At 38.8% G+C, this 24948-nt stretch overlaps 2 protein-coding genes across 2 annotated transcripts in view; both read left to right on the top strand.

Annotated features, from left to right (window-relative positions):
• Positions 1-24948, top strand: part of anxa5a (annexin A5a) — a 1189405-nt gene that overhangs the window by 431642 nt on the left and 732815 nt on the right. The gene's annotated exons all lie outside the window — the stretch shown is intronic.
• fstl5 (follistatin-like 5) overlaps positions 11449-24948 on the top strand; it is a 266604-nt gene continuing 253104 nt past the window's right edge. The window contains exon 1 of the mRNA XM_028458956.1: positions 11449-11790. Within this exon, the coding sequence (XP_028314757.1) occupies positions 11768-11790 (23 nt within the window). The 5' untranslated portion in view covers positions 11449-11767. The remainder of the gene's footprint in view (positions 11791-24948) is intronic.

Here is a 24948-nt window from a genome sequence, read left to right as displayed (position 1 = left end):
AGGAAGATCAGACAGGACCACACCCCCCTCCTCATAAATGGAGAACAGGTGGAGACTGTCTGGGCACCCACATCTCTGCTGACCACTCCTGGACTGTCAACATCAGGGCCCTGGTCAAGAAGGCTCAGCAGCGTGTCCTCAGGAAGAACCTGATAAAAGGCTGCTGGCCTTTGGTCACACCTCTGTGGAGAGCGTGCTGACATACTGGCTGGGTGTGTGGTACGCAGGCTCAACAGCCAAGGACAGGAAGGTGGTGCAGAGGGTCATTAACACTGCCCAAAAGATCATCGGCCGCCCTCTGCCCAGCCTGGAAAACATCGCCACATACTGCTGCCTCAGGAGAACCGAGGCCATCACAGGAGACCCCTTACACCCTGCCCACCCCCTGTTCGACCTGCTGCGCTCTGGAAGACGCTACAGGTCAACAAAGTCTCACACAAGCAGACTGACAGACAGCTTCTTCCCCTGGGCCATACGGACTGCAAACACCCATGGATACGCGCACACACACTCACTCACAAACAATCTCCCATAACCTCCCCCCCCTACTTAGCACGAAACACTTTAGCACCTTAAACTGTTATATTTCTGTAAATTACTCACCTATGTCTTGTTTTAATAGAAAAAATACCTTTTTTTTACCTTTTTAAATGCCGTGTGTTGTTTTTATTACCTTTGTATATACTCAATGCCCTTGTTTTTGTTTTTGTCTCTAATTTATGCTCTGTGGTGTACTGTAGCTCTATGTGAGCACCCCTCAAATTTCGCTGTACCACCGAGTACAATGACAATAAAGACTATTCTATTCTCTATTCTATTCTATATTATTCAGATAAATAAATAAATGTGGTTATCACAGATTGATAAAACAATAGACCATCATTTTGCTGACTTTATGGATGGACCCCAAAAATCTCTCCCCTTTATTCCCCCTTATAGATGGTCCTGTCTCCACATGACTGTTCTTCAATGTTAATGTCTGTGTTCAACCACCTTCAGCTACAGTGGGGGTCCCCGCTCTCTGGCACCTTTATTTTGGGGGTCGCGGGTGGAAAAGGTTGAGAACCACTGGATTAGAGGATGTCACGCTACCTTTCTGAGATTGCAGACTGCACTTTTAAAGACATCACACAATATGTGACAAATTCTTTAGTTTTTCCGATTTTGTTTACATATTTCAAAGTAAATGCCAGGCTGGACAAAGATGCATCCACACTGTTGTCACTCAGCTGAGCGTGAGGCAGGAGAAGGACTCATTAAAGCCATATATGCAGAGTCCCAATGCAGCGACTGCAGTGTTTGCTGGCTTCCCTTATGAAGTGGAGTGAGACAGCTGCAGCTTGTGTCTGCAGATAACAGGATGCAAACCTGGTCACATATCTCATTTGTGGTGTGCAGTGCACACTTGTGCTGACCCACCTTTCAGAGCGTTCACAGAGTATTATGGTCTACACACCACAACACAGTGAAACGCAGACATTCACTATGATTATTGTGAGTACCATTCTTTAGTGTCTACACAGACACGGAAACACAGAACTGAACGCAGAAGCACATACTGTGTTTGCAATGCGTTTTGAAAATAGGCAGAAGAGAAATAATCCATGAAGATATTTGTGTACTGTTCATTCTTTATTTAGTCTGTTTTAAAACCAAAATCCAAAACCAGATAAGCAGCGTTTTCCTGTTCTAAAATGAAATCTTGTTCCATTTGTGAGATGTTTGGATATTTATGGGAAAATTAGAGCGAGAGCTCAATCACGTCACATTCTGTCACAGAAAACAGGACCAGAACAGAAATCCGCTGCACCTGGTTTCCCTCCCCAGGTCCTGGACCAGGTCTACGCACACAATAGGATTGTTTAGGATTTATTTCAGCAGTTTTCTGGTCCTGCTCCTGTTGTCATGCAGCCTGTGGATGTTTCAACTCGTAACAATTGTGATACTAAAACTCAACATCAGGAAACAGTAAATTCTGCCCCGTACTGCATGTAGAGGCTTTAATATCACCAAGTTTATCATTTTACCAGTTGTTAGAGCTACTGTATTTACCAAGGAGCACACATTTATTCCTGGTTATTGTTTTCTATAGTTTTATTGGGGTTTATTTACCGGCAAATAGTTCATGCTCGAACAAGAACTTCATGTTTTAATCTCACCACACAGAGGGACCCACAGACGGGGGAGGACTTGTGCTCCCGGACAAAAAAAGAGCAACGCATAAGTCACATTACTGATTAACTGGTGAATCGAAACATTATTAATGCATAAATAAATCAAAACAAAAAAAAAAATGGATATTACGAAAAGCACACACAATATGTGATTAAAGGAACAAGGGGTGGTGTAATGCGTCTACTGGTGCTCCTCGTGATCAACTTCCGTTTGTGTTGACGGCTGCCGTTAGTGGCTCACGATATTTAAATGTGCAAAATAAATATTTTTACTGCCCTCAAAAAAGCTGTTTAATTGTTTTTGCAAAAGTGTCAAATTGTAGAAATTCTTTATTTGGATACTGTTTAAACTGTAACAACAGAAAACAAAACATTAATGTGAGCAACTTTTCATGAGTTCAAACATCCACAAACTGCATGAAAACATGAGCAGGACCATAAATGAATCCTAAACAGTCCTATAGTGTGAGGATATCTGGTCCAGGACCTGTGGAGGGAAACCAGGGGCAGCGGACTTCTGTTCCCGCTCTGATTTTCCCGTAAATATCCAAATATCTCACAAACAGAAGAAGGAAAATCACTGCCTATCTGGTTTTTGATTTTTCTGTATTCCTTGTTTTGGTTTTAAGTCAGTAAAACAAAATAACCACACTGTTTATTTGTTATTTTTATTTGATTTTAAAACAGAATAACCAAAGAACAAAGGGTACATGGATTATTTCTTTATATGAAGATGGATTGCTCCTCTCCTCTTCCTTTTTCAACACGCAGAGTATTAATTGCCTGCGCGATGAATTATAGTCATCTCAGCAGCAACCCTGTGACACATTACCATGTGCTGTTTACGTGCACAGATGTGGGAGCGTAATCTCTGGATTTGCAGGGAGAATGTCAAAGGAGAGCTGTCCTCTTATTTGCCTTAATGAATCATGGTGTAACTTCATTTTGCAGAGGCACCAGCACATTTGGCATATGCGCTGAGTGAGCGTTTAATTATAGTGATGGGACACTGGCAGAATATCTTTTCACGTGCACTTGACATAGTGTGCACAGCTTGTTTTCAGGTTGCACACTATGTCACGTGTTTGTTTTTTGTTTCCATTTAACGTCGGCATCGTACCTTTGATTAATTTTCGTTTTCCGCAAAAATATTGAATGATTTCTTTTCAACGTGGCAAACACAGAATGTGATTAAAGGTGGAATGACAGGAATACATAACGATGCCTACAAGAGCTACTGGCTAATTGATCTAGGTAAAGGAATATATTATTAGCCTATTCACATTGAGAATTAATGTATAACTAATAAAGACAGGAGCTTTACACTATATATATATATTAAAAAAAACTAGCTAATATGTTAAGGTTTCATTTATTCAGGAAACATTTTTCAGAAAATTTACCTTGAATTTGACTTTGATCACCTGACATGTTTTGACTGCCAACTGTCAGTCTTCCTCAGAGGCATCTACTGATTGTTTTCATGTGTCCTTATGAGTTCTTTCTGACCATAGCCAACTTGAGAGTTCTCTCAGGCTGGCCACGCCCCCTGTCATCCGATGAAAGCGATCACTAGATGCCTCTGAGGAAGACTGCCAGTTCAAAATAAGGACGAGCGTGGATGCAAATGTAATTTATAATGAATAGTAACATTTTCAAGCAATATTCTTTCCTTTTTTTGTTAGTTTCAACTTCAAAACCACAACACTGCAAAGCATTCTGGGAAATCATTGGCAATGCAGATGTTGCAATAATATAATTGAAAAATGGCGATTTCTACCTTCGACACAGTGAGTAGAAAAGGGTGGAATTGACCAAAATTGTTGCCTCTACTAAGTTTAAGCAGTTTATTATCATCACAGAGAAGCAAAATCCCAAATACTCCACTTTTCTTTGGAGCTGCAGTTCATTTGATCGTCTGGTTCTCTCGTTCACAGTCTATTTTAGTCGTTTGTTGTTTCTTCATTGTGGATCGTGTTTGTCGGCAGCTGATTTGCATTTCTATGCATTCATTTAGTTTGTTTTCTGTTTGGGTTGCCTTCTAGGAAACAGTTTGTTTGGTTTTCTGTTTCCTTCGAAGCCAATTTTAGGTCTTTGAGTTCCATGTTGATCATTTTGCATCTATTTGAGTATTTTGGAAGATTTTAGTTTCCCTTTATTACTTTTCAGAAAAAGAAAACAGCGGAAAAAAACATGCAGTTCTGGAAACTAATAGATAGTCACTAGTTATTATAAACTTGGTTAGGTAGACTCAAACACGTTGCATTAAGTCAGACATGGGCAACTGGCGACCCGGGGGCCACATGCGGCCCCCCAAGACAAATCCACCAAAAATTGTATTTTAAGAAATTGGAAGTAATATGAAGACCAACATAATACAAAAAATAACTCCAAAAAACACACAAAACAACAAAATTCATAGAATGTCAACAAAAATACACTAAACAACAACAAAAAAAAAGACTCATAGTTCACACAAAAAGACATTAGATACACGAAACGACCACCTAAACTCACCAAACAACAACACATATACAAAATGACACCAAAGAAACACACGACTCGAACAGTTACACAAAATGACAGAAAAAAATATTGAAAAAATCTAAAAAGGCAGAGATTGACAATGAATAAAATGAAAACATAACACACAATAAATAATAAAAACACATATAATGGCTCACAAAATACACAAAATGACTCCAAAAACGAAGATAAGCAGCATTTAATGTCGTCAACAATGAAACATTCATTCATCCAGTCATAATTTCGTTCCGTTTGAAAGCGACAGAGAAAGATAATAAATTACAGCTGTGGGGTTTACCAGAATGGGCCAGCGAGTGCCACATTTTACCATCTGAGATGGAAGATGGAGCCGCTTCTTTTTGTAAGCAAGCCGGGTCGGCAGAGGTCACTGAAATCAATATGCAGTGAATGAGGACGGATGCCTGATCAATTTTTAATAGTGTCTCATCTGAAAGCTTGAATCAGTGCTGACTTTATGGAGGTGCTCAGTGTTTCTCGGCCTCTCTCAAGAGAACAATGGGGAGTGACTTGCAACTTTCAAAAGTCTCATAAAAACACAAACAAGGCAGGAAACGCAGGACGGTGCCAAGAGGAAATCAAAGCCCCTTCTTTGCTTGAAAGTTTACATCCGAGTGTCTCCTTTTTTTATTGGATCGTCCTTTTTTTTTCTTCTTCTTGTGGTCATATTCTAAAGATGGCCTTGAAAACGTATACGACATTGTATCGCTTTGTCTGTCCTTTCAGCCTACAACAAGATTATAGTGGATAATAGCAGTGGTTCTCAACCTCAACCTGGTACCTGCGACCCCCAAAATAAAGATGTCAGAGACCGGGGACCCCCACTGTACCCGAAGGTGGTTGAACACAGACATGAACATTGAAGAACAGTCATGTGGAGACAGGGCCATGTGGGGGAATAAAGGGGGGAGATTTTTGGGGTCAAAATGATGGTTCATTGTTCTATGAATCTGTGATAACCACATTTATTTATTTACCTAAATAATATCCACAGTTATCCAGGAAGTTTATTAATATTTGCACCATAGTATATAGTCATATTCAAGATGTAAATCATTGTTTTACTCAGAAATAAAATGGGTTTAATGTGACCAAAAATGGTGGAAAAGGTGGTGAAATGGGATTTTAAAAACCACAGAAATTGGTTAAAAGTTGCAAAAACAGACTGCAAAAGTGGTAAAAAGGGTTTGTGTCAATATTGGCTTAAAAATGGCAGAAATGGGTTGAGGTAATGTAATTTAAAAAGTTGTCACAATTAAACAATGGGCATGAAAAATTGTAAATGTGGTTAAATTGACAAAAAATAAGCATGAAACATGGTGAAAAGAGGTTAAAATTGACAATAATGGGAAAAAAATATGTGATATTAAGTTGGAAAAGTGGGGGAAAGGGTTCATAAGTGATTTGAAGGTGGAAAAATGTGCAGAAAAGGCATTGAATGCTGATGAAGTAGCAGAAATGGGAGCAATGTATCAATAATGCATTAAGAGGAACACAAATATGGCAAGAAAAAGTGATTAAATAGGTTAAAATATGATAAAACAGATAAAAATAAGCAAATATGGGCTCAAATTGCTCAAATAACATTCTTAGTTTCTTAAAGGCATCTGGCGACCCTCCCAATGTCTCGCTACCCCAAGGTTGAGAACGCCTGGTAAAACTGGACATTGTATTACCTGGTTCAAGGATACTTTCACTATTATTTACTGTGGTAAAATACACTTAATGACAAGCTGCATTTTCTAATAATTTATGTCACATTGTCTTGTGGACTGAACTCAGAAAATGCCTCTATACAAACCTCTCAATACACACCCAAAAAGGCCAATATAAATTATGCATATATATAGAGTGGTAGTGGAACTGATTTACACAAGACAATAAAAAACCAGCCTGTGGTGCAGTGAGTGGTGCATAATCCCAAAATCGTGATGTCTTTTATTGTCAATGGAAGAAAGGACGTGTTTGAAACATGAGTAGACTAAACAAAAGGCTTAAACAGGAATAAACAGCTCAACAAACACAGCCATGAATAAGTGATGACAAATGGCATAAATATACACATTTGCAGTCGTAAATAAAGCACGTTTTGATGCCATGCCAGTGTAACACACAGAGGGTTAACTCTGATATTTAAAGGAACCACCTTTGACTGGAGCACACACACATACGTTGTGATGTGTGAAAATGAGGTGTGGTCAGGTGGGGGTTGGTGACAAGTGTTGCTGCACTTGTCTCAGTGCTTTTTCTGTTTCGTCTCAAACATTTTCTCTAACTGCTTCTCTCTGCACAGCAGCGGTGCTGAACTCATTTAGTTCAGGGGCAAAATATGGACCATATTTAGTGAATAAAAACACATTCATTAAAGTGTCGTGGTTTGCACTTCCAGTATAAATAAGTATGTGAGTATACCAGTCCCTTCAGGAACTTTACCCAAAATTAGCTGATTTCAGGAATTTGGGGAAATGTTGTGCAATCATTTGAGGAAAATTTACCAGATTTTGGAAAAATTTATTTTATTTGATTTATTAATTTATCTCAAATATTTAAAAACAACAACTATATAAAGCAATCATTGCTCACTTAAAAAGAGCTCGGGCAATGTTTAACAAAGGGCAGAAGGAAGCTTAACACTAATCTTAAGCAAATGCATATATACACAGTATATATATATATATATATATATATATATATATATATATATATATATATATATATATATATATATATACAAGAAAATACACACAAATATAAACAAAAACAAACATTCATAGTACCACCTACCTATATAACATCCACATCCACATGTCCACCTGCCCATCAGATTCTAATCCTTGTACTGATCTAATAAGTTTTGCTGATAAAAATAATTACATTTCTTTATGTTGTTACAACTTTTAAGTTTATTATTAATTGAGAGTTCTTTCAACAGTCTGAAATTAAAAATGATGGCTGTCGTGATATAAGAAGTGCAAAACTGAACTCTGCAAGTATTGTGGATTTTTATTTTGAACTTGAAGTGCTGAGATATTGGCAACTGAATGAGTTGGTAATTTACAAAATGCTTATGTTTTTTCATCTCATTTTTAATTTCTCAAATGCAACGAATTTGATGCTCTGAAGCAAAGTTTCTCAAATGGGGGTACATGTACCACTAGAGGTACGCAATGGCACTACAGGGGGTACTTGAAAGCGAAAGAGTGGAAAATTAACAAATAAATTGCCAATCTTGCTTGGTCCCACCCCAGGCATGAGATGACCGGAAATGATAAAAACTATAGAAATAAATCTAATGAAGAGCCGCTACATCTGTGTTTTTCAAACTTGGGGTTGGGACCCTATGTGGGGTCACCTAGAGTTCAAACGGGGTCGCCTGAAATTTCTGAAAAATTAAAATACATTTTTAAACTTTTTAAATTATTATTATTTTTATTTTTATTTTTAATTCAAACAAAACACATTTGAAATACAAATCTAGTTAGTTGAGCCAAACAAGTTTGAGAACCACTGCACTAAAGGGCCAGTTTTAGACCTTGAGTTTGACACGTGCTGCATGGGGTCCAAGATAAAAACAGATAAATGAATGTCTGTAGCTCTCGACTATTTCTCACTAAACCAAGCCACTCCCCCTGGTTACTCATACAAAGTCTCACTGGCCGGGCGGTGGCGTAGCCTCAGTTCATAAAAAAGCCCAACATCAGCACCATATCCACAACATCCTTTCAGTCATTTGAACACATCACCTTCAAACTCCCCGATCCTTCCCCCCTCGTCACTGCAGTCATTTACCGCCCTCCTAAACCCAACCCATCTTTTTTCCCCAATTTATCTGATTTTCTCACACAGCTCTCACCCATCTCACCTTCCATTCTCCTCCTCGGCGATTTAGTTAGGTACTCTTTAGCCCTTTACCACCTACCGCATCCTGGTATGTGCACATTAACTCTGTTATAACTCGCTCTATGAGCTATATGCACAGTGAGATGTGACGTATTTCCGCTTGAAAATAAGGCAGATGAAGTCTTTCCTGTTAACGCCACGCTACGTTTTGGACAGTCAAAACATTGAGCCGTCACACTTTTGAAACGCATTTTTCATAGTTTTGTTTCATTGTGCCTGTTTGTGTGGTTGTGTGTCTACACAATGACATCCAAAAGGATGATGTTTACCTTCCAAAGTAGAGAAGATAGCACATCAAGATAGCACTGTTGTGTCCCTAAGCGTACAGCTTCAGCTAGATGTAATTCTGCTTTGAGTTAGTTTGTCCCACAAGAGGATGAGCTGTGAAAAAAGTGGGTCATCAACATCCAGAGAGATGATTTTCCATTTACAATTCACACTAGGGTCCGTAATCGTCATTTTTTGAGAGCTGACATGAACGAGCCGTCAAATCCACACAAGTGTCCCCGTTCTTTTTGAATGAAATAATTACTCCCTTCCTGCCCCTCGTCCTGGTGTTTGGGGGCGAAGAGAAGGACTAGACTCTCCCTCTGAGGACCCCGAGGAGGAAATAGACCTACCATGTGCTGACCATGACTACTGTTCCTCTGCTGAGTCGGGTGCATTGGACTAAGCCCTCAGTGTTATAGAGGAGGTTCGGGCGGAGAACGCTGCGCTCCAGAGACAGACGGAAAAGATGGATCAGGAACAAGTTTGGCTTGGAATGGTTTGCTGCTTCAGATGAGGACATTAGGGGGTAGTCTTGGGCTGCGTCTCATTTCTCTAACTTACCCCTCCGCCTTAGCCCTACAGTACCTACTGTAAGCCTATTTTTCACATGAAAAAGCTTACAAAGTTATCTAAACCTGTTGTGTTTTATGCTAAGTTAGGATGGCAGTAGTTACGCTGACGTATGCCGTATGTAGCTTCCGTATGTTTTTTATTTTGTAGCGATCGTTTCATAACCATTCATTATTATACACGACAGCAAAAGTTCAGTTTTGGACGGCATGACAACGCTCCTGCTGGAAAAGTACACAAAAACATCCGTGGCTCAGCTCCGCTGATATAAGGGTGCCGTATTATGACGTCAAAACTGTTAGATGGAGTGGGGCGGGGGGTGTGGCGTGTGTGGGAGAAGGGTGTCCCAAATCTAAGGGCTGAAACTAGCCCTTTGCCTTAGCTCGCGTTTCGGAGGTGAATGCGGAGGCGGAGGGGTAAGGGGTAGGCGGAGGGGTACAAAAAGAGAATTGAGATTGGGCCTAAGTTTTATACAAGGTAAGAAATGCTATTAAAACATAGCTGTAGCTATTAAAGTAGCATTAGCGCCGAGCTAAACAAAAAACAACTGGAGCAACTCTGAATTAACGGGAAAAACAGTTTGTCAATGAAAGGACAGTAGCTTAAGCAAATGTACAGTATAATATGTCCTCTGCTATTTACTGCTATTGTTGAGTTGCATGAGATTAATATGAAAACTATAGTCATTTGTCATCATACAGTAGGCTATGCTCTACATATCTCACATGATAAATGGTTTTTATTTACAGTGTGTGAGTCTATAATGTTCTATAGTTTGCTTGAGTCAAAATACTGCAACGGGAAGTTCTTTCTCTGTCTTCACTCAAACGTGGAAGTGAAGCGTGCATATAGTCCATTGGCAACATTCCAACTGTTCAACTGAAATCTAACATGTTTGCATTTTACCGACAACCTACAAACATTACGGTAATTACGTTCTGTCCTTCGTAGAAAATCCAGCGATGAAACTACCGGTAATAGTTGCCATAAAATGGTTTGTTTTTGCACATTTAGAAACATGGAAACATGTTTTTTTTTTTTTTTTTTTTTTTTTTTTTATTGTGAATAGTTTTATACATTGTAAATTGTATATATTTGTTGAAAAAAATGTGTTATTCATTTGAGCTTTCATTGTTTTCTTCCTATTAAATCTAAAAAAAAAAAAAATCAATTTTAAACTGATATTACACTGGTAGAACCAAACCAGCCCGTCATTGCCCGATCTCGTTAGATCTCTGAAGCTAAGCAGGTCTGGGCCTGGTTATCTGTCATTGTGTCCTTGGGCAAGGCACTTCACCCACATTGCCAGTGTGTGAGTGTGTTTGTGGTGGAGGGGCCGATGGCGTACTATGGCAGCCTCGCTTCTGTCAGTCTGCGGGCAGCTGTGGTTACAATAGTAGCTTACCACCACTAAGTGTGGAGGGAAAGAATATAGTGCCTTAACTATGTAAAGCGCTTTGAGTGTCCGAGTTAAAGCGCTATATAAAATCCAGTGCATTATTATTATTAGAACATGTAATGAATTGTAAAAAATATAATAATAATAAAATAAACAAAGGCCAATTATTGGAAGTCTAAAGTGTTATGGGAAAAAGGGGAAATACACTTCCTCATAGGACATTTACTGACCAATTATTGGCAAAGTTAGCAAAAAAAAAACAAAAACAGGTGATGTTAATATTACAGGGTTAATAATAATAATAATAATAATAATAATAATAATAATAATAATAATAATAATATATATATATATATTTTCTTTTTTCATTTAATTCATAGTGTCACTCTCCACTCAATCGCTGGAGTGTGTGTGTGTGTGTGTGTGTGTGTTTTCTTCCAACATACTGCCCCCCCCACCCTCCCACCCTCTTACTACGGACTCCCTGTGATTGGTCGGTGTCTTCCGCCTCTCTCTCCCGGTGACTGGCTGTAAATCCGCGGTGCTGTGAGCCGCTGGGGGAGGGTGGGGGAGGGCTGTATGCGTCGGTGAGGGCAGGGGCTGGTGGCTCCTCTACCCGGTGCTTCACACTGAACTCAGAGCAGCTGAGGTGAGGTCGCTGTCCACTGAGCTGTGGTGCTGAAACTCTGCGCCTTCCTCGTTAATCGGACTGTAGTGCACACAGCACACACACCGTTACGTGTTAGGATCGGATTACCGAAGCTCTCCTTCTACTGCAAACTTCTGCCTTGGACACACACACACCACTGTGACGGAAACCATAAAGCGGATTTGAGTGCAGATTCTTGTCTATTTTTCCCACTTCGCTGACAAGTGTTGCCTGAACATATCATTGGATTTATCCTCCTGGATGGTGGACGTGTGGACACACAGGTAGGAAAAAGAAAAGAAAAACATTATTTCTGTGCTTCGTTTTGATGAGCAGTTTAACCCTCATCATCATCCACCACAGGACACTCATGGACTGAATTGAATCCGTTACCAGTTCAGATGACTTTGGTTTCAAATAAACTGCAGATCTCGGTATGAGTGAAGTTGAGATCCGGTGCGTAAACGCGCTCCATTTGTAACGTAATCAGTGTTGGAGACGCGCCACGATGCGCCCGCGGCTTTGAATTCATCCTCATCCACACACAGGATTTAGTGCGTTATTTTTTCCCCCTGTGCCACTTTAATCCTTGAATGACACCGTTAGCTGCAGAGGGATTAGACTTTTGTTTCTCATCTCAACTCATCCAGTCGGAGATCTACGGGCTGCTGCGCCGGAGATATCCATTTAAACAGCGACGTTTTACTTTAAAAGCTGCCCACCTGCACATCAAATGCATTTCTAATCTACTCAAGTAGAAGTACTGTTATTAAACTCTACTAATGTACGAGTAAATGTAAGTTAAACATAAAATACTCAAGTACATGTCAAAAGTAGCTCAATTAAATACTCAAAGTAAAAGTTACTCACGTTTATGTTTGCTCATAAATCTTGTAAACATCTCGTGTATAAACTTAAAAAGGAAGAGACCAAATTTTGCACAATTTGGCATCTGTATAAAAGAAGGTTTGTCAAAATGGGCAATTGAATTAACTGATAAATAATGATATATATAATAATTAAAAAAATGAAATAAGTCATATCAATTAAATAAATAATATATAGATATAAAACTGGCATTCAATGCTTATTAGGTGCATTATGTTTATAATCTGATTGGTCAGCAATGATGTGATGCATTTCATTTCTTTTTTTTGTAGTTTCACAATGTTTGTTGATCCTTTTAAATAATTTACTCAGTAACGGTTGGGTGTAGAAATGTAACAAATTACTTCACTTCTTTTAAAACATACTTAAGTACGAGTAAAGTGACTGATTTCGAAATATACTCAAAAAGTACAAGTACACAGAAAAACAACTCAGTTACAGTAAAGTGAATACTTGTAATCCATTACTTTACTGTTTGAAGACCTCCTGAGACGTTACAATAAAGTCGATGTTGTTAGGGTTCGGTGTTGGTGTGTACCTAAATGCAGGGAAAGAAGGAGGCAAGATCGTAGCATATCGTTCCTGGAACCACTCCATGTTTTTATTCCAAAATCAAAACTTAAATCCAAAACAGGGGAGTAGGAACAGGGAGCAAGACCAGACACGAGGAAGGAGACAACGAACCTGACATCACACAATGATCCCGCAGCCATACTGTGTCCAAGCACTCAGCTAAATAGTGGAGGAGGTTTGATTGGGAATGGGCCACACCTGGGTGAAAACACGAGGGAGCTAATCAATCACCACCCAAGCACACAGACATCACTGAGGGGTGGAGCCACAAATAGGAATCTCTGAAACACAGACAAGAGTTAACACAAACCAAATAAACAAAGACAGAATAACAAAAAGAAAACCCAAGGGTTAAAATAAACAGAACCTAACATAACCCCCCCCTCCCTCCCTAAGGAGCGGGTTCCAAACGCTCCAAATCAAACACCAAGACAGGGAGGGTAGCGGGGGACCCGGAGGAGGGTCAAAACAGTTCCGGCGGCCTCCCATGAGGCGGAGCCGGCGAAGCAGGGGACCAGGAGTCGGACGGGAAAACCTCCGGCGGGCCGGGCTCAGACGGGAAAACCTCCGGCGGGCCGGGCTCAGACGGGAAAACCTCCGGCGGGCCGGGCTCAGACGGGAAAACCTCCGGCGGGCCGGGCTCAGGAAAGCTGGGAGTTGGCGGCGGCCTGGTGCGGGGAGCCGGCACTGGCGGCGACGTTGGCGGCGGCCTGGTGCGGGGAGCCCGGACTGGCGGCTGGGCAAGCGGCGGCCGAGTGCTTGGGGACTCTCGAGAGCTACCAGACTCTCGAGAGCTAGTCTGGGAGCTAGGAGACTCTGGAGAGCTAGCCTGGGAGCTAGGAGACTCTGGAGAGCTAGCCTGGGAGCTAGGAGACTCTGGAGAGCTAGCCTGGGAGCTAGGAGACTCTGGAGAGCTAGCCTGGGAGCTAGGAGACACTGGAGAGCTAGCCTGGGAGCTTGGAGACACAGGGACGCTAGCCTGGGAGCTAGGAGACACAGGGACGCTAGCCTGGGAGCTTGGAGACTGGCGGGGCTGACCCTTCCTTTTAGACGGACCTCTACCTTGTTATAGGCTCCGGGGTCCTCCAAAAGCCAGTCGAGTTCCCGAGTAGGGATCCCTAACAGGATCGTCCTCCAATCCATACAAAAGCGCCTCCCTGGCCTCCAGAAGGTAGCTCTGCCAGTAGGCAGTCCTTTCTGCCAGTTGCATCGCAGCTAAATTCTTCTCCGATGGGTCAACTTGTGGCGGGATCATTCTGTTAGGGTTCGGTGTTGGTGTGGACCCAAATGCAGGGAAAGAAGGAGGCAGGATCGGAGCATATCATTCCTGGAACCACTCCATGTTTTTATTCCAAAAGCCAAAATCAAAACTTAAATCCAAAACAGGGGAGTAGGAACAGGGAGCAAGACCAGACACGAGGAAGGAGACAACGAACCTGACATCACACAATGATCCCGCAGCCATACTGTGTCCAAGCACTCAGCTAAATAGTGGAGGAGGCCTGATTGGGAATGGGCCACACCTGGGTGAAAACACAGGGAGCTAATCAATCGCCACCCAAGCACACAGACATCACTGAGGGGTGGAGCCACAAACAGGAATCTCTGAAACACAGACAAGAGTGAACACAAACCAAATAAACAAAGACAGAATAACAAAAAGAAAACCCAAGGGTTAAAATAAACAGAACCTAACAGATGTATTGCTTATATATGACCACGGCACATGCAACAAGTTCACCTTATCAATATACTGTATAGCAAACATGTTCACCTTTTTGATCATGTTTACACGTGACTAATAATAACCACACATTTATGTTTGTTCTACACAGTGGTGTATTTTGACATTTTCTAATGATACATGTCTTTATTCTATCCATTCATTCATGAAAATGTTGTTCTTTTATTCAAAACGTCGACCATCCATTCCCTGCTTATCATAAATCCTATTATACACCCCTCCATACCAACATAAATTGATAGCTACATAGAATAAAGCAATATACCTACATCGCTAATGGTCAGGTATGATGTCCTGCATCAAATAAATATGTATTATTGCAGTTCTCTTTACAATAGCCTAGAATTTTGGTAAAAAAAATAACTGAAAGCTTTCAACTGTTAACTTTTTTTTTTTTTTTTAAATCCTGTTTAACTGGTTTTATTGTTGTAAGTGGAAATATTAGTCAACTTTTATAGTTTAAATATGGAGCTGAAGTTAGCGCTAATGCTGCCTTTGATACGACGGTAAAAGTCATGGGATTTTGCTTCTACTTGCATAATGTGTCTGTTTGGTTACATATTAAACAATTTCTGCTCCATAGATTCCTAAGCATATTAATGTTTAGCCTTTAATGTAACATGCCAATCATAGTCTGATCGTCTTGGTCGGTGCATACAGGATAAGTGGGTATAGAAGACGACAGGATGGATGGAAGAATTTTGAGTTTACTTTTTGATTTAAAATGTACGATCAGATATTTTATTCTATTGATATCATAAAGTGGATTGTCTGTGATCTGACTTAGAAATGTATCAGCAGATTGCTTCATTAACCTCCTGTAAGGTTTTCTCATTCTAATAAATGGATATATAATAAAACACCTCTTCCATTCCTTTTGAGAAAGATTTTTCAAGACTTGTGAAGTTGAAAAATCATTTCAACTACGTTTTTTTTTTTTTTAATTCATAAAATGAATAATTATTTAAAAAAAAACAAGCACTTTATATCTAAAGTGCTAAAAGAGTGATGTCTTAAAAGCAAATGGGAACGAGAACACTTATTGTCAAAGTGATAATAATGATATTAACATATTTATTTTGTTTAGTGCTTGTCAGTGCTTAGTTCAAAGGTTGAGTGACAATGCAAAGTAAAAATGGAAGAAAGTTTTAATGAATCATTCTCTGCAAAATGTCCCCAAATATCTTCTTATTTCTTTTCCTCAAACGTGAACTTTCTTCAATTTCTACTAAAGACCTTGATGAGAAATTAATATTTAACAACACAAAAATGTCACTTTTCCCCAGAAGCATTGATTACTGGTACTTTCCTTTCAGCCTTTGAAGAGGCGTTGTTAATGCTGTGTCACACCGTGTTTAACATTGTATTTGACTTTAAAGAAGTAAAAAATAAATATAAAGCCTTTTTAGGAAGGCCATTAAGGTTGAAGATTTAGTCTTTTACTGCCAATTATGAGAAAATCCAGGAAATTAGCAAATAAAAGGTCTAAATTAGTAAAATCCTGCTACTTGTGTAATTAAACAACCCAGTCTCATTCCAGAGCTTAGAATGCAGGGGTGGACTGGCCATCTGGCATATCGGGCATCGTCCCGGTGGACGGTCGACCCGAAGTTGGCCGGTCCGGTGTTTTTTTTTTTTGACAAGCCAGCAGAGGCAGACATGCTATAACAGGTGGCCAAAAGTAGCAAAAACATGGCAAGAAAAGAGTGAAAAGTGACTAAAAGTGCAAAACCTAGTCAAGAGTGGCTAAACAAATAAAGAGAATCCAGGTGCTATGTACTGGCAAAGAGTAGCTTAAATAGGCAAAATGTGGCAACCAACAGTGAAAACAGACAAACATGTCAAACAAAAGAGGCAAAATGTGGGGAGTAAAGAAAACAAGTGATATTTATTGGGCAATTCTTAGCTTTTTTGTATGAAAAGTGGCCAGAAAATAAAATAAAGAAAACACAAAAAATGGATGAAAGAGTAAAAAAGGAACTTGTAACAATGGACAAAAAAATAGGAAAAAAAAAATTATTGGCAAAAGGTATAGATAAAGTCTGAAAAAGTGGGAGAAAAATGGGACAAAGGAAACAGGTAAAAAGGGTTAAAAGTTTCTCGATTTAAGGTTTTAATAATAATTCAAATTAAGACATAAAAAGTTGAGCATCACTGACTTAAAAACGGCTTCTACATGGTGTCCTGTGATAATGTCGTGGTCTGGTCTTGACAGACAATGACATGGCTGGATTTTTGTCCCAGTCCACCCCTGGTAGAATGACTACGCGTGTCCACTCTGCAATGCATAGACATCCTACGTATACGCCTCTCAGGGCGTGTTTTCTATTGGCCAAATGTCGGGTCATGTGACCACAATCAGCTCCGTATCAGAAAGAAAAAAACATGGCAGACATTATTAAATTATCACTTGAAATTGCTATATATTAAGAGCTTGCGGCTTTAGCTTTGTTTCAATGACATTTCTCGTTAAAAATGTACCTTTACCATTCATAGCATCCATTCACTTTATGTATATGATCAGTAGTTTGTTTGTTTTGACGTACATTCATCCTGCTTTATCCTGTTGCTAAGGACGATTAGAACGTACTGGGAGCGATGTTGACTTACATGTTTACCATTTAAAATCTGGAATTACGTGAATTTTTTAAATTTTTTTATTATTCATTTACATTTGAATATATTTCCACACCTAGAGGGTAAAGTGTGTTTAAGACTGTTTGAAATCTTGTAATGATGGAACAATGTAAAGTTATTTTCTTTAGAAATAACATGTTGTGCCTTAATGATTATTTTTTTAGATTAATAATGTAAAAAAAATAAATAATTAGACATGCCCTAAACAAGATTATTTTTCTTTTTTTAAAGATATTTCACCTATTCCTGTAAAAAAAAAAAAATCAAAGATTTTGATTTGTCCTCATATGCATGAACATGATGAAATAACCACACCAAATTCTCATTTAAGCCCTTAAAGAATACATAGAGTAAAGAATAATAGTATAAAAAAAATACAAATAGAAAAAATAGGAAAATGAATGAACTTAAAGAACAATCGGCTCACTACATACTGCATATTGCCCAACTACAGCTTCTGATAATTGCTCTGAGTCCACAGGGGTAAGTATCCGATAAAAGTACAGTATTTCCAGGAAGGAAAAGTAGTGAAATTCCTGGAACGTCCAGCTGAGAATAAATTTCATTAGAATCAAATTGACAAAGCTAATATTAGCTTTTAATTATAGTGTGGTATAGGGTTTCTTATAGTCCGAAATCACAAAAAAAGCAAGAGAAATGACTTAAATCACTTCCTGACACTGAAATGGTAACATTTTATTAATATATTTTTAATTATCGTAATTAGTTCTCAACAAAATCAGCCAGAAATGGCAATATGACACAGAGTATACCGTCACATGCACATTTTGGGACAATATCACACATTTACACACTATTTTTTCCACATAAAGGAGGAGTTGAATGAGTATCAAAGAGACAGAAACGTCCAATCGCGTGTTAGTTTTTACTAAAAACAATAAAAAATACATTTTAATAAGTGACAGACTTTACCCCCTGAAATGAAACACAGCTGTACTACAGACACAAACTAAACCTTCATCACATGTTTTGGGACAATATCACACATTTCCACAATATTCTTCCTCTGTAAAACAGGTGGGGCCTAAATACGTACCAAGTGTAGCTACACGGACAAGTCCAATCTTGCACTAAATCTCACGCTACGTAATCCCACAAGCTTTTGCCCAACATTTCCCTCTCACACATCTGAAGCATAAATATATGAAATTAGTTGCACTGGTTTGGTAAATTATTCCCTTTGATCTCCTGACATGTTTTGACCGTCAACTGCCATTCTTCTTCAGAGGTGTCTGCTGATCGCTTTGATGTTTCCATTGATGTTTCCATTGATGTTTCCTTGACTTCTGCATAATAACTCCAGCGAGATAATTTTTTTCTTCTTTTTTAATGGTCAAAAAGTTAAGGAAACATCAAAGGAAACATCAAAGGAAACATCAAAGGAAACATCAAAGCGATCAGCAGACACCTCTGAAGAAGAATGGCAGTAGTGTGGCCCGCAGAAGAAAGTACAAATTTCAGAGGAAACATAACTCATTGTGTAAATCACCAAATATTTCAGTTGTAGATATTCCAGTTTCTATAAATACACAAATTAAATGAAACCTCACGTGTTTATATAACATTTTTAATATCAAATAAAATCCAGCAATTTTCCTGCAAGGTATTCCACAAAAACAGCTGTTGAAAACACACATATATACTGTAATCTTTTTCAAAACATAAATCTATATATTTTCCTGTGCAACATGCATTTCACAGCATGCCTGTCAAAAGAATAGTTTCTTTCAAAATAAAAGACCAATAAAGTCCAACATGTGAGACATTATGTTTTTACCCTCAGCTGAAGGGTATTGTGTAGAGTGGTGTAGGTCTTTTAATGCAATACCCACCAACCATTCTCACACCATGACACTGGTACTAATGGGGAAATTCAAAGTAATTAAAAAAAAATTCCGGTCAGTCGATTTTTGGCGAAAAAACTGCGTTTTTGAGGATTTTGAAAAAAACGTTGTCGTGGACTGATTTTAAAGAAGGAAATGAGGTGGACCATTGATACCTCGCTGTAAGGTGACATTCACTCAGGGTTTTATATTAGTGCTAAAAATGTTCAGATCTGATCATTTTTGACAAAAATTGCATTTAAAAAAAAAAAAAAGCCTATTTTTGGACTCTGATATTTTATGTAGGTGTAATTCTGAATTCATAACCCAGCAATAATTCATGAATCAAAACTCTGGCACTAATACGGGGATTCTAGGCAATGAAGAAAATTTTCCAGTCGGATAATTTTTGGTGAAAAATAACTGCGTTTTTGAAGATTTTGAAAAAAAAACTTTGTCGTGGATCGATTTTAAAGGAGGAAATGAGGTGGACCATTGATACCTTGCTGTAAGGTGACATTCACTCAGTGTTCTTTGTGTTTGTCACAGAAACTACTACATAATAAAATTCTATGCATGAACAGGTGAGTAATCATATTTAATAATGTTTTATTCCTCTACCTGTATTATAAATGTGAAGGATGAACCATTTCCAACTATAAATTCACTGAAGGGCTTAGCGTGGTCACAATAAATCAGTGTAAATAATATTTTGAGGATTTTTCAAATGTGAAGCCGAGGGTTTAAAGTTCGGACACGTTATGTTTATTTTTTTTTATCAGCTATCCGCGACCCACCCAGTACAGATCTGACACACACACACACACACACACTTCCATAGCTGACCTGTAGGGGCAACAACATGCCTCTGCTACATCGAGTCTACGAGAATAAAAAAGAGCGACAACCACATGGGTAGAGAGAGTCAGCATGTCACAATCTGATGGGAAAAGTAATGCAAAAAAAAAAAAAAATCAAAATGGTCTTTTTAAAAATAATTTCCTCATTATTCCAATTAAGCCATTTAACAACGTGTAGCAGCTAATGGCCCACTGAGCAGGTACAGCGTTAATGGGGCTGCTCAGATTTTTTCATTACGATGCCTTTCTCTGAGCACCACAGGGAGGCAGAGACTTCTCAGTGAAAAAGGATGATCAACAGTAGCAGGAACAAAAAAAAAAAATGGTGGGCAACAGATCCAAGCATTTCAGATGTGCAAAGGGATGGGCGAGGTTTGGGCACCCAGCCGTGACAGATGACAACAAAAAAGGGTGGGGCTGGGGAGCAATTTTGGATGGCACAACAATAACAGCAGAATATATTGTGGGAGGATTTTGTGCTGCCTCTGTAAGTGGCACCATTATGAGGTCTTCACTGAGATTTCAGGTGCACTGGAATAGCAGCGGGGTCGAGAATTTTCATCAGGTCTCCTCTGAGAGGTCTTTATGGGCTGTTAGAGGGAGAGAAAACTGCATTTGTAAAACACATTGGAACAAATATTACTCGTGTGGCTCTCTGGGTTGATGTCAGACTCATCCATGAATGATGCTGCAAAGTTGTCAACGCCAGGATACCTTTTTTTTTTGTTCGTGAGTGATTTTCAGCCCAGACGTTTGAGGACACATGCACTTTTGAACATTTCTGCAGGGCATTGAAAACATGTGAAGTAGAAAGAGGTGCACAATCATGAGCTAAATCTGCCCAAAGTAGTAGCAGTCCTCATCAGGGGTGCAGCAGCAATTTTAACAGAGGGTGTTCCAATAGGGCAACCGTCGACTCCTATTTCAGTTTATTACATTAATTTACTAAAACCATGATAAAGCTGTTATTAAGTCAGTGATACTCAACATGTGGCTCTTTATGTCTTAAATATTATTTCTCTGAGAAAACCTTAAAAGGGGGGAATTTTTAACCCCTTTTTACCTTTTCTCTGGCCATTTTGCAACTTCTTCTGTCCCATTTTTGCCCCTTTTCCAAAAAATTTTACAGTTTTTTTTTTTTTTTCCCCCAGTTTTTAGCTTTCTTTTACCAATAAATATCCCTTTTTCCTAATTTTTGCAAGTTCCTTTTGACACTATTTCCCCCCCTCTTTTCATCCAATTATAAGCTATCTTTTGCCCAATAAATAACACTTGTTTCCTTTTTCCCTACATTTTCCTATTTTTGTTCCCCGTTTTTGCCCTTTTTCCCTATTGTTTGCCACATTTTGCTCCTTTAAGCTACCTTTACCCATTACTTACCACCTGTCTTTTTTTTTTTTTTGTCACTTTTCACTTTTTCTTGCCACGTTTTTGCCACTTTTGGACCATTTTTTGCCACCTGTTTCTAATTTTTCTGGCACTTGTGACTTTACTTACACTTTACTCTTTGTTAACCTTCTTGGAACGGCGGCATCGTCAAATGTCTGGCTGTGTTTGGCTTGACCACCATTCAATCAATATAAATGGACCAATATGTTTTCAACAATGAATCCCTCTGTAAAAGGTGAGGGGGATGAATTTTTGTTTTTTGTGATAGTGCGGGTATCGCATCCTGGTCCTTAATGACTGATAAGCCAGACGTGGGACATAATTAAAGTCACCTAACTTGACATATCGACTAGAATGCTGAAATCACGCAAGAGAAAACATCGCTTTTGCTACACTTTCTATATTTGTAAAACCTTTAATAAGCAGCAAGTGGGAAATTCCCCTCACATCGCATGCAGCCACGAGTTGTAATGCTTCTGCAGCCATGACGTGACACGGGGTAAAACAATCACCAGTTAAAATAAAACACCCAGAGCTAAACCTGTCTTTGTTTCAGTGGCGTGCATAGCCATGAATCTGACGATACGATTTCCGATTTGCATGTCACGATACGATACATCCTGATACTAAACAAAACTGTATACATCGCATTATCAGTAGTTACAGATTTCACCTTTACAAGTACAAAATGGTATGAAATACAATTTATTTAGTAAATGGTAAATTCAAGTTGCAATATCTAAAACAAATGGTGTGTTTGTCACTGTCAAATTGCATTTTCAATCACAGGATAAAATGATGACAAGATTTTGAACAAAATTGGACATATTCCTACACTGTAAAAACATAGATCTATAATAAATAGAGAGAGAGAAAAAGACCCGGTTTCATATAGATTTAAATGCATTCAATTTTCCATCATCACATAAAATCAGAGGCTCTATTTACCCTGCTAAACCTAACACACACACACACAGACATTACATCACATCTTCTGTACAGGTGGTAGTTTTAACTCTTTTCCTTCTAGCTGTGAAGTATCTTTGCAAACCACGAGTCAAACGAGCATCAAACAATGGTTTTCCTAAATCCCATAAACTGTGCATAACAAATGCCTATAAATGCAGTTTTTGTCACTATTTTGTCATATTTGAACATGACAGTTGTTTATTTTCCTATGTCTCATCACCCTACAGCTGAAGACACCTCAACAATGACATATAACGTTGCTTTTCCCCCTTTTCATCTTCCCTTCTTCCCACTCCCAGCTAAGCTTTAGCTGCTGCCAACTCCCATCTGTGTCTTTGCGGCTGCCTTTGTTGTTTCCCCACTTCAATACGGCACATCTTTACTGTGCAGCAGGCCTACTCACACCGCGCTGTGCTATTCTGCTGCCGTATATAGGCGCCTCTTGCTGACATGCTCTCCTGGTAAGCAGTCAGGGAGGTTGTTTGATGATGAGAAAAGTAATTGTCTGCTCTGTTTTTCTTTTCTCAGCTTTCATTTGGGTTTCTGTGTAGGTTCAATAGACGCAAATGAATGGTTATTTTGTAGATGTTCCTTGTTTTTAAAAGTATAAAGGCGTTTAAAAGTAACTGATGAGTTATATCCTATACTGTTGGAACGTGGGTGACATCGCTGCCTTAAACAGCTAAAAGGTCAGCCTTTAATTCAGTTTACATTATTTTAATGTTCTTTTTAGTCTCCCTGCTACCATAAAAACCAATTAAGTTCAAATAAATAAATAAAATCAACCTTTTTATTAGTTCACCACTTCCTACTTGGAAAGTTTTGTATTGATATTGAAAAGTTCTGGTTATACTTTTAGCAAACTGTGTTGTCTTTCATCAGAGGTATAAAGAATACTGATAAATCCTACTCAAGTACAAGTAAGTCATACATAAAATACTCAAGTACAAGTAAAAAGTAGTTCAATTAAATAGTACACAAATATACTAGCTACTTTCACCCCCCCACACTTATTTTTGGTAATAAATCTTGTCACCGTTTCCTTGCATACAGTAAACATCTCATGTAGAAACTAAAGCATATGTGTCAAACTCAAGGCCCGGGGGCCAAAACCGGCCCTTTAGAGAATCAAATTCAGCCCGTTGAATTGGTGAACATGATAGAAAAAAACACAAAACATTACCAACTAATTCAGTTGTAGATATTGCAGCTTCTCCAAATAAAAAATGCTGTTAAAATCCACAATATTGTCAGAGCTCAGTTTTCCAGTTCTTGAATTCTCCATTTTTCCAAAATCGTGCAATCAAATTATTCCACGAAAATTCCCGCAATTTGCCAAATCGGGAAAATTTAAGTGAAGATCCTGCAGACACTGATAAATACTGTATATCATTTATATTTTGAAGTGCAAACCAGGGGACATTAATGTAAAATTTGCTCTTTTTCCAACCTAAAATCTGTGGCCCACTTAAGATCAAACTGGTCCGTGTTCGGCCCCTATACTAAAATGAGTAAAATGACACCTGAGCAAAAGGAAGAGACAAAATCATGCACAGTTTATTTCCCACAAAGCATCTGCATAACATTCTATCCGTAGGCAGCGCCCCTCATTGGCCAGTTTAGGTCACGTGACTAAGACTAAACCTTACCCTAAACCTAGTCATAAAAATGGTTGCGATATAGGGTTATAACCTAAGCCTATCCCTAAGACGCTACGTACTTGTTCTTTGGTAACCGTACCAATAGCACCAGGGGTTGTCTGTACGGCAACCGTACAAATAGACACTTTCTAAAATAAAAGCTTCATCATAATGTACAATAATGCTCACTATATGTATAGCTACATTTATGGACTCTAGCATTCAATGCTGTTTTGGTGCCCTGCATTAAGTTTAATCTGATTGGTCGGCTATGATTGTGGTCTGGTCATTTCATTTTTTGTAGTTTGACATTTATTATTTTAAAAGAAAAGAAAACAAAAAAAAAAAAAAAAAAATTCAGGAACAATTTGGTGTAGAAATCATTTACTTTGCCTCTTTTAAAAAAGTAAAATAGCTGATTTAGAAAAATAAAAGTAGAATCACTCGTAAATGTGAGCAACTCAATTACAGTAACGCGAGTACTCTGTCATTCACTAACATTGATCCATTCTGATCAAAAGCCCGTTTTTTTTAGTTTGAGGATCCATTCGAGCTTTTAAGCCAGTGACTCTTTCATCCAACTTTTTTAAACTGTCTCTGAGATTCCTCAGGCATGACCTCCTACGCCGTTTGATTGAAGTCCAAGTGGATTGTTAAACTGTTATCCTCATGAGCCAGAACAAACGGGCTTCAGGGAGACTTCTAAAGCAGGAGCCGTGGGTAAAAAATTGTGACCACTCTTTGGCAGAGATTAATAGCTTGAGCCTTGGTTCCAGAGCACTGATGGTGTGCTGTGAGATGATGGTGAATGGATCGGATGGGTTCAGTGTTTTTGGTGACGAACTGGGTCTGATAGAATCCGTGTATCATTCGTTCATTCACTTTTCATTATGTAACA

Source organism: Gouania willdenowi, chromosome 10 (genome assembly GCF_900634775.1).
Source record: "Gouania willdenowi chromosome 10, fGouWil2.1, whole genome shotgun sequence".
Taxonomy (NCBI): Eukaryota; Metazoa; Chordata; class Actinopteri; order Blenniiformes; family Gobiesocidae; genus Gouania; species Gouania willdenowi.
This window is presented reverse-complemented; position numbering and strand designations above follow the sequence as displayed.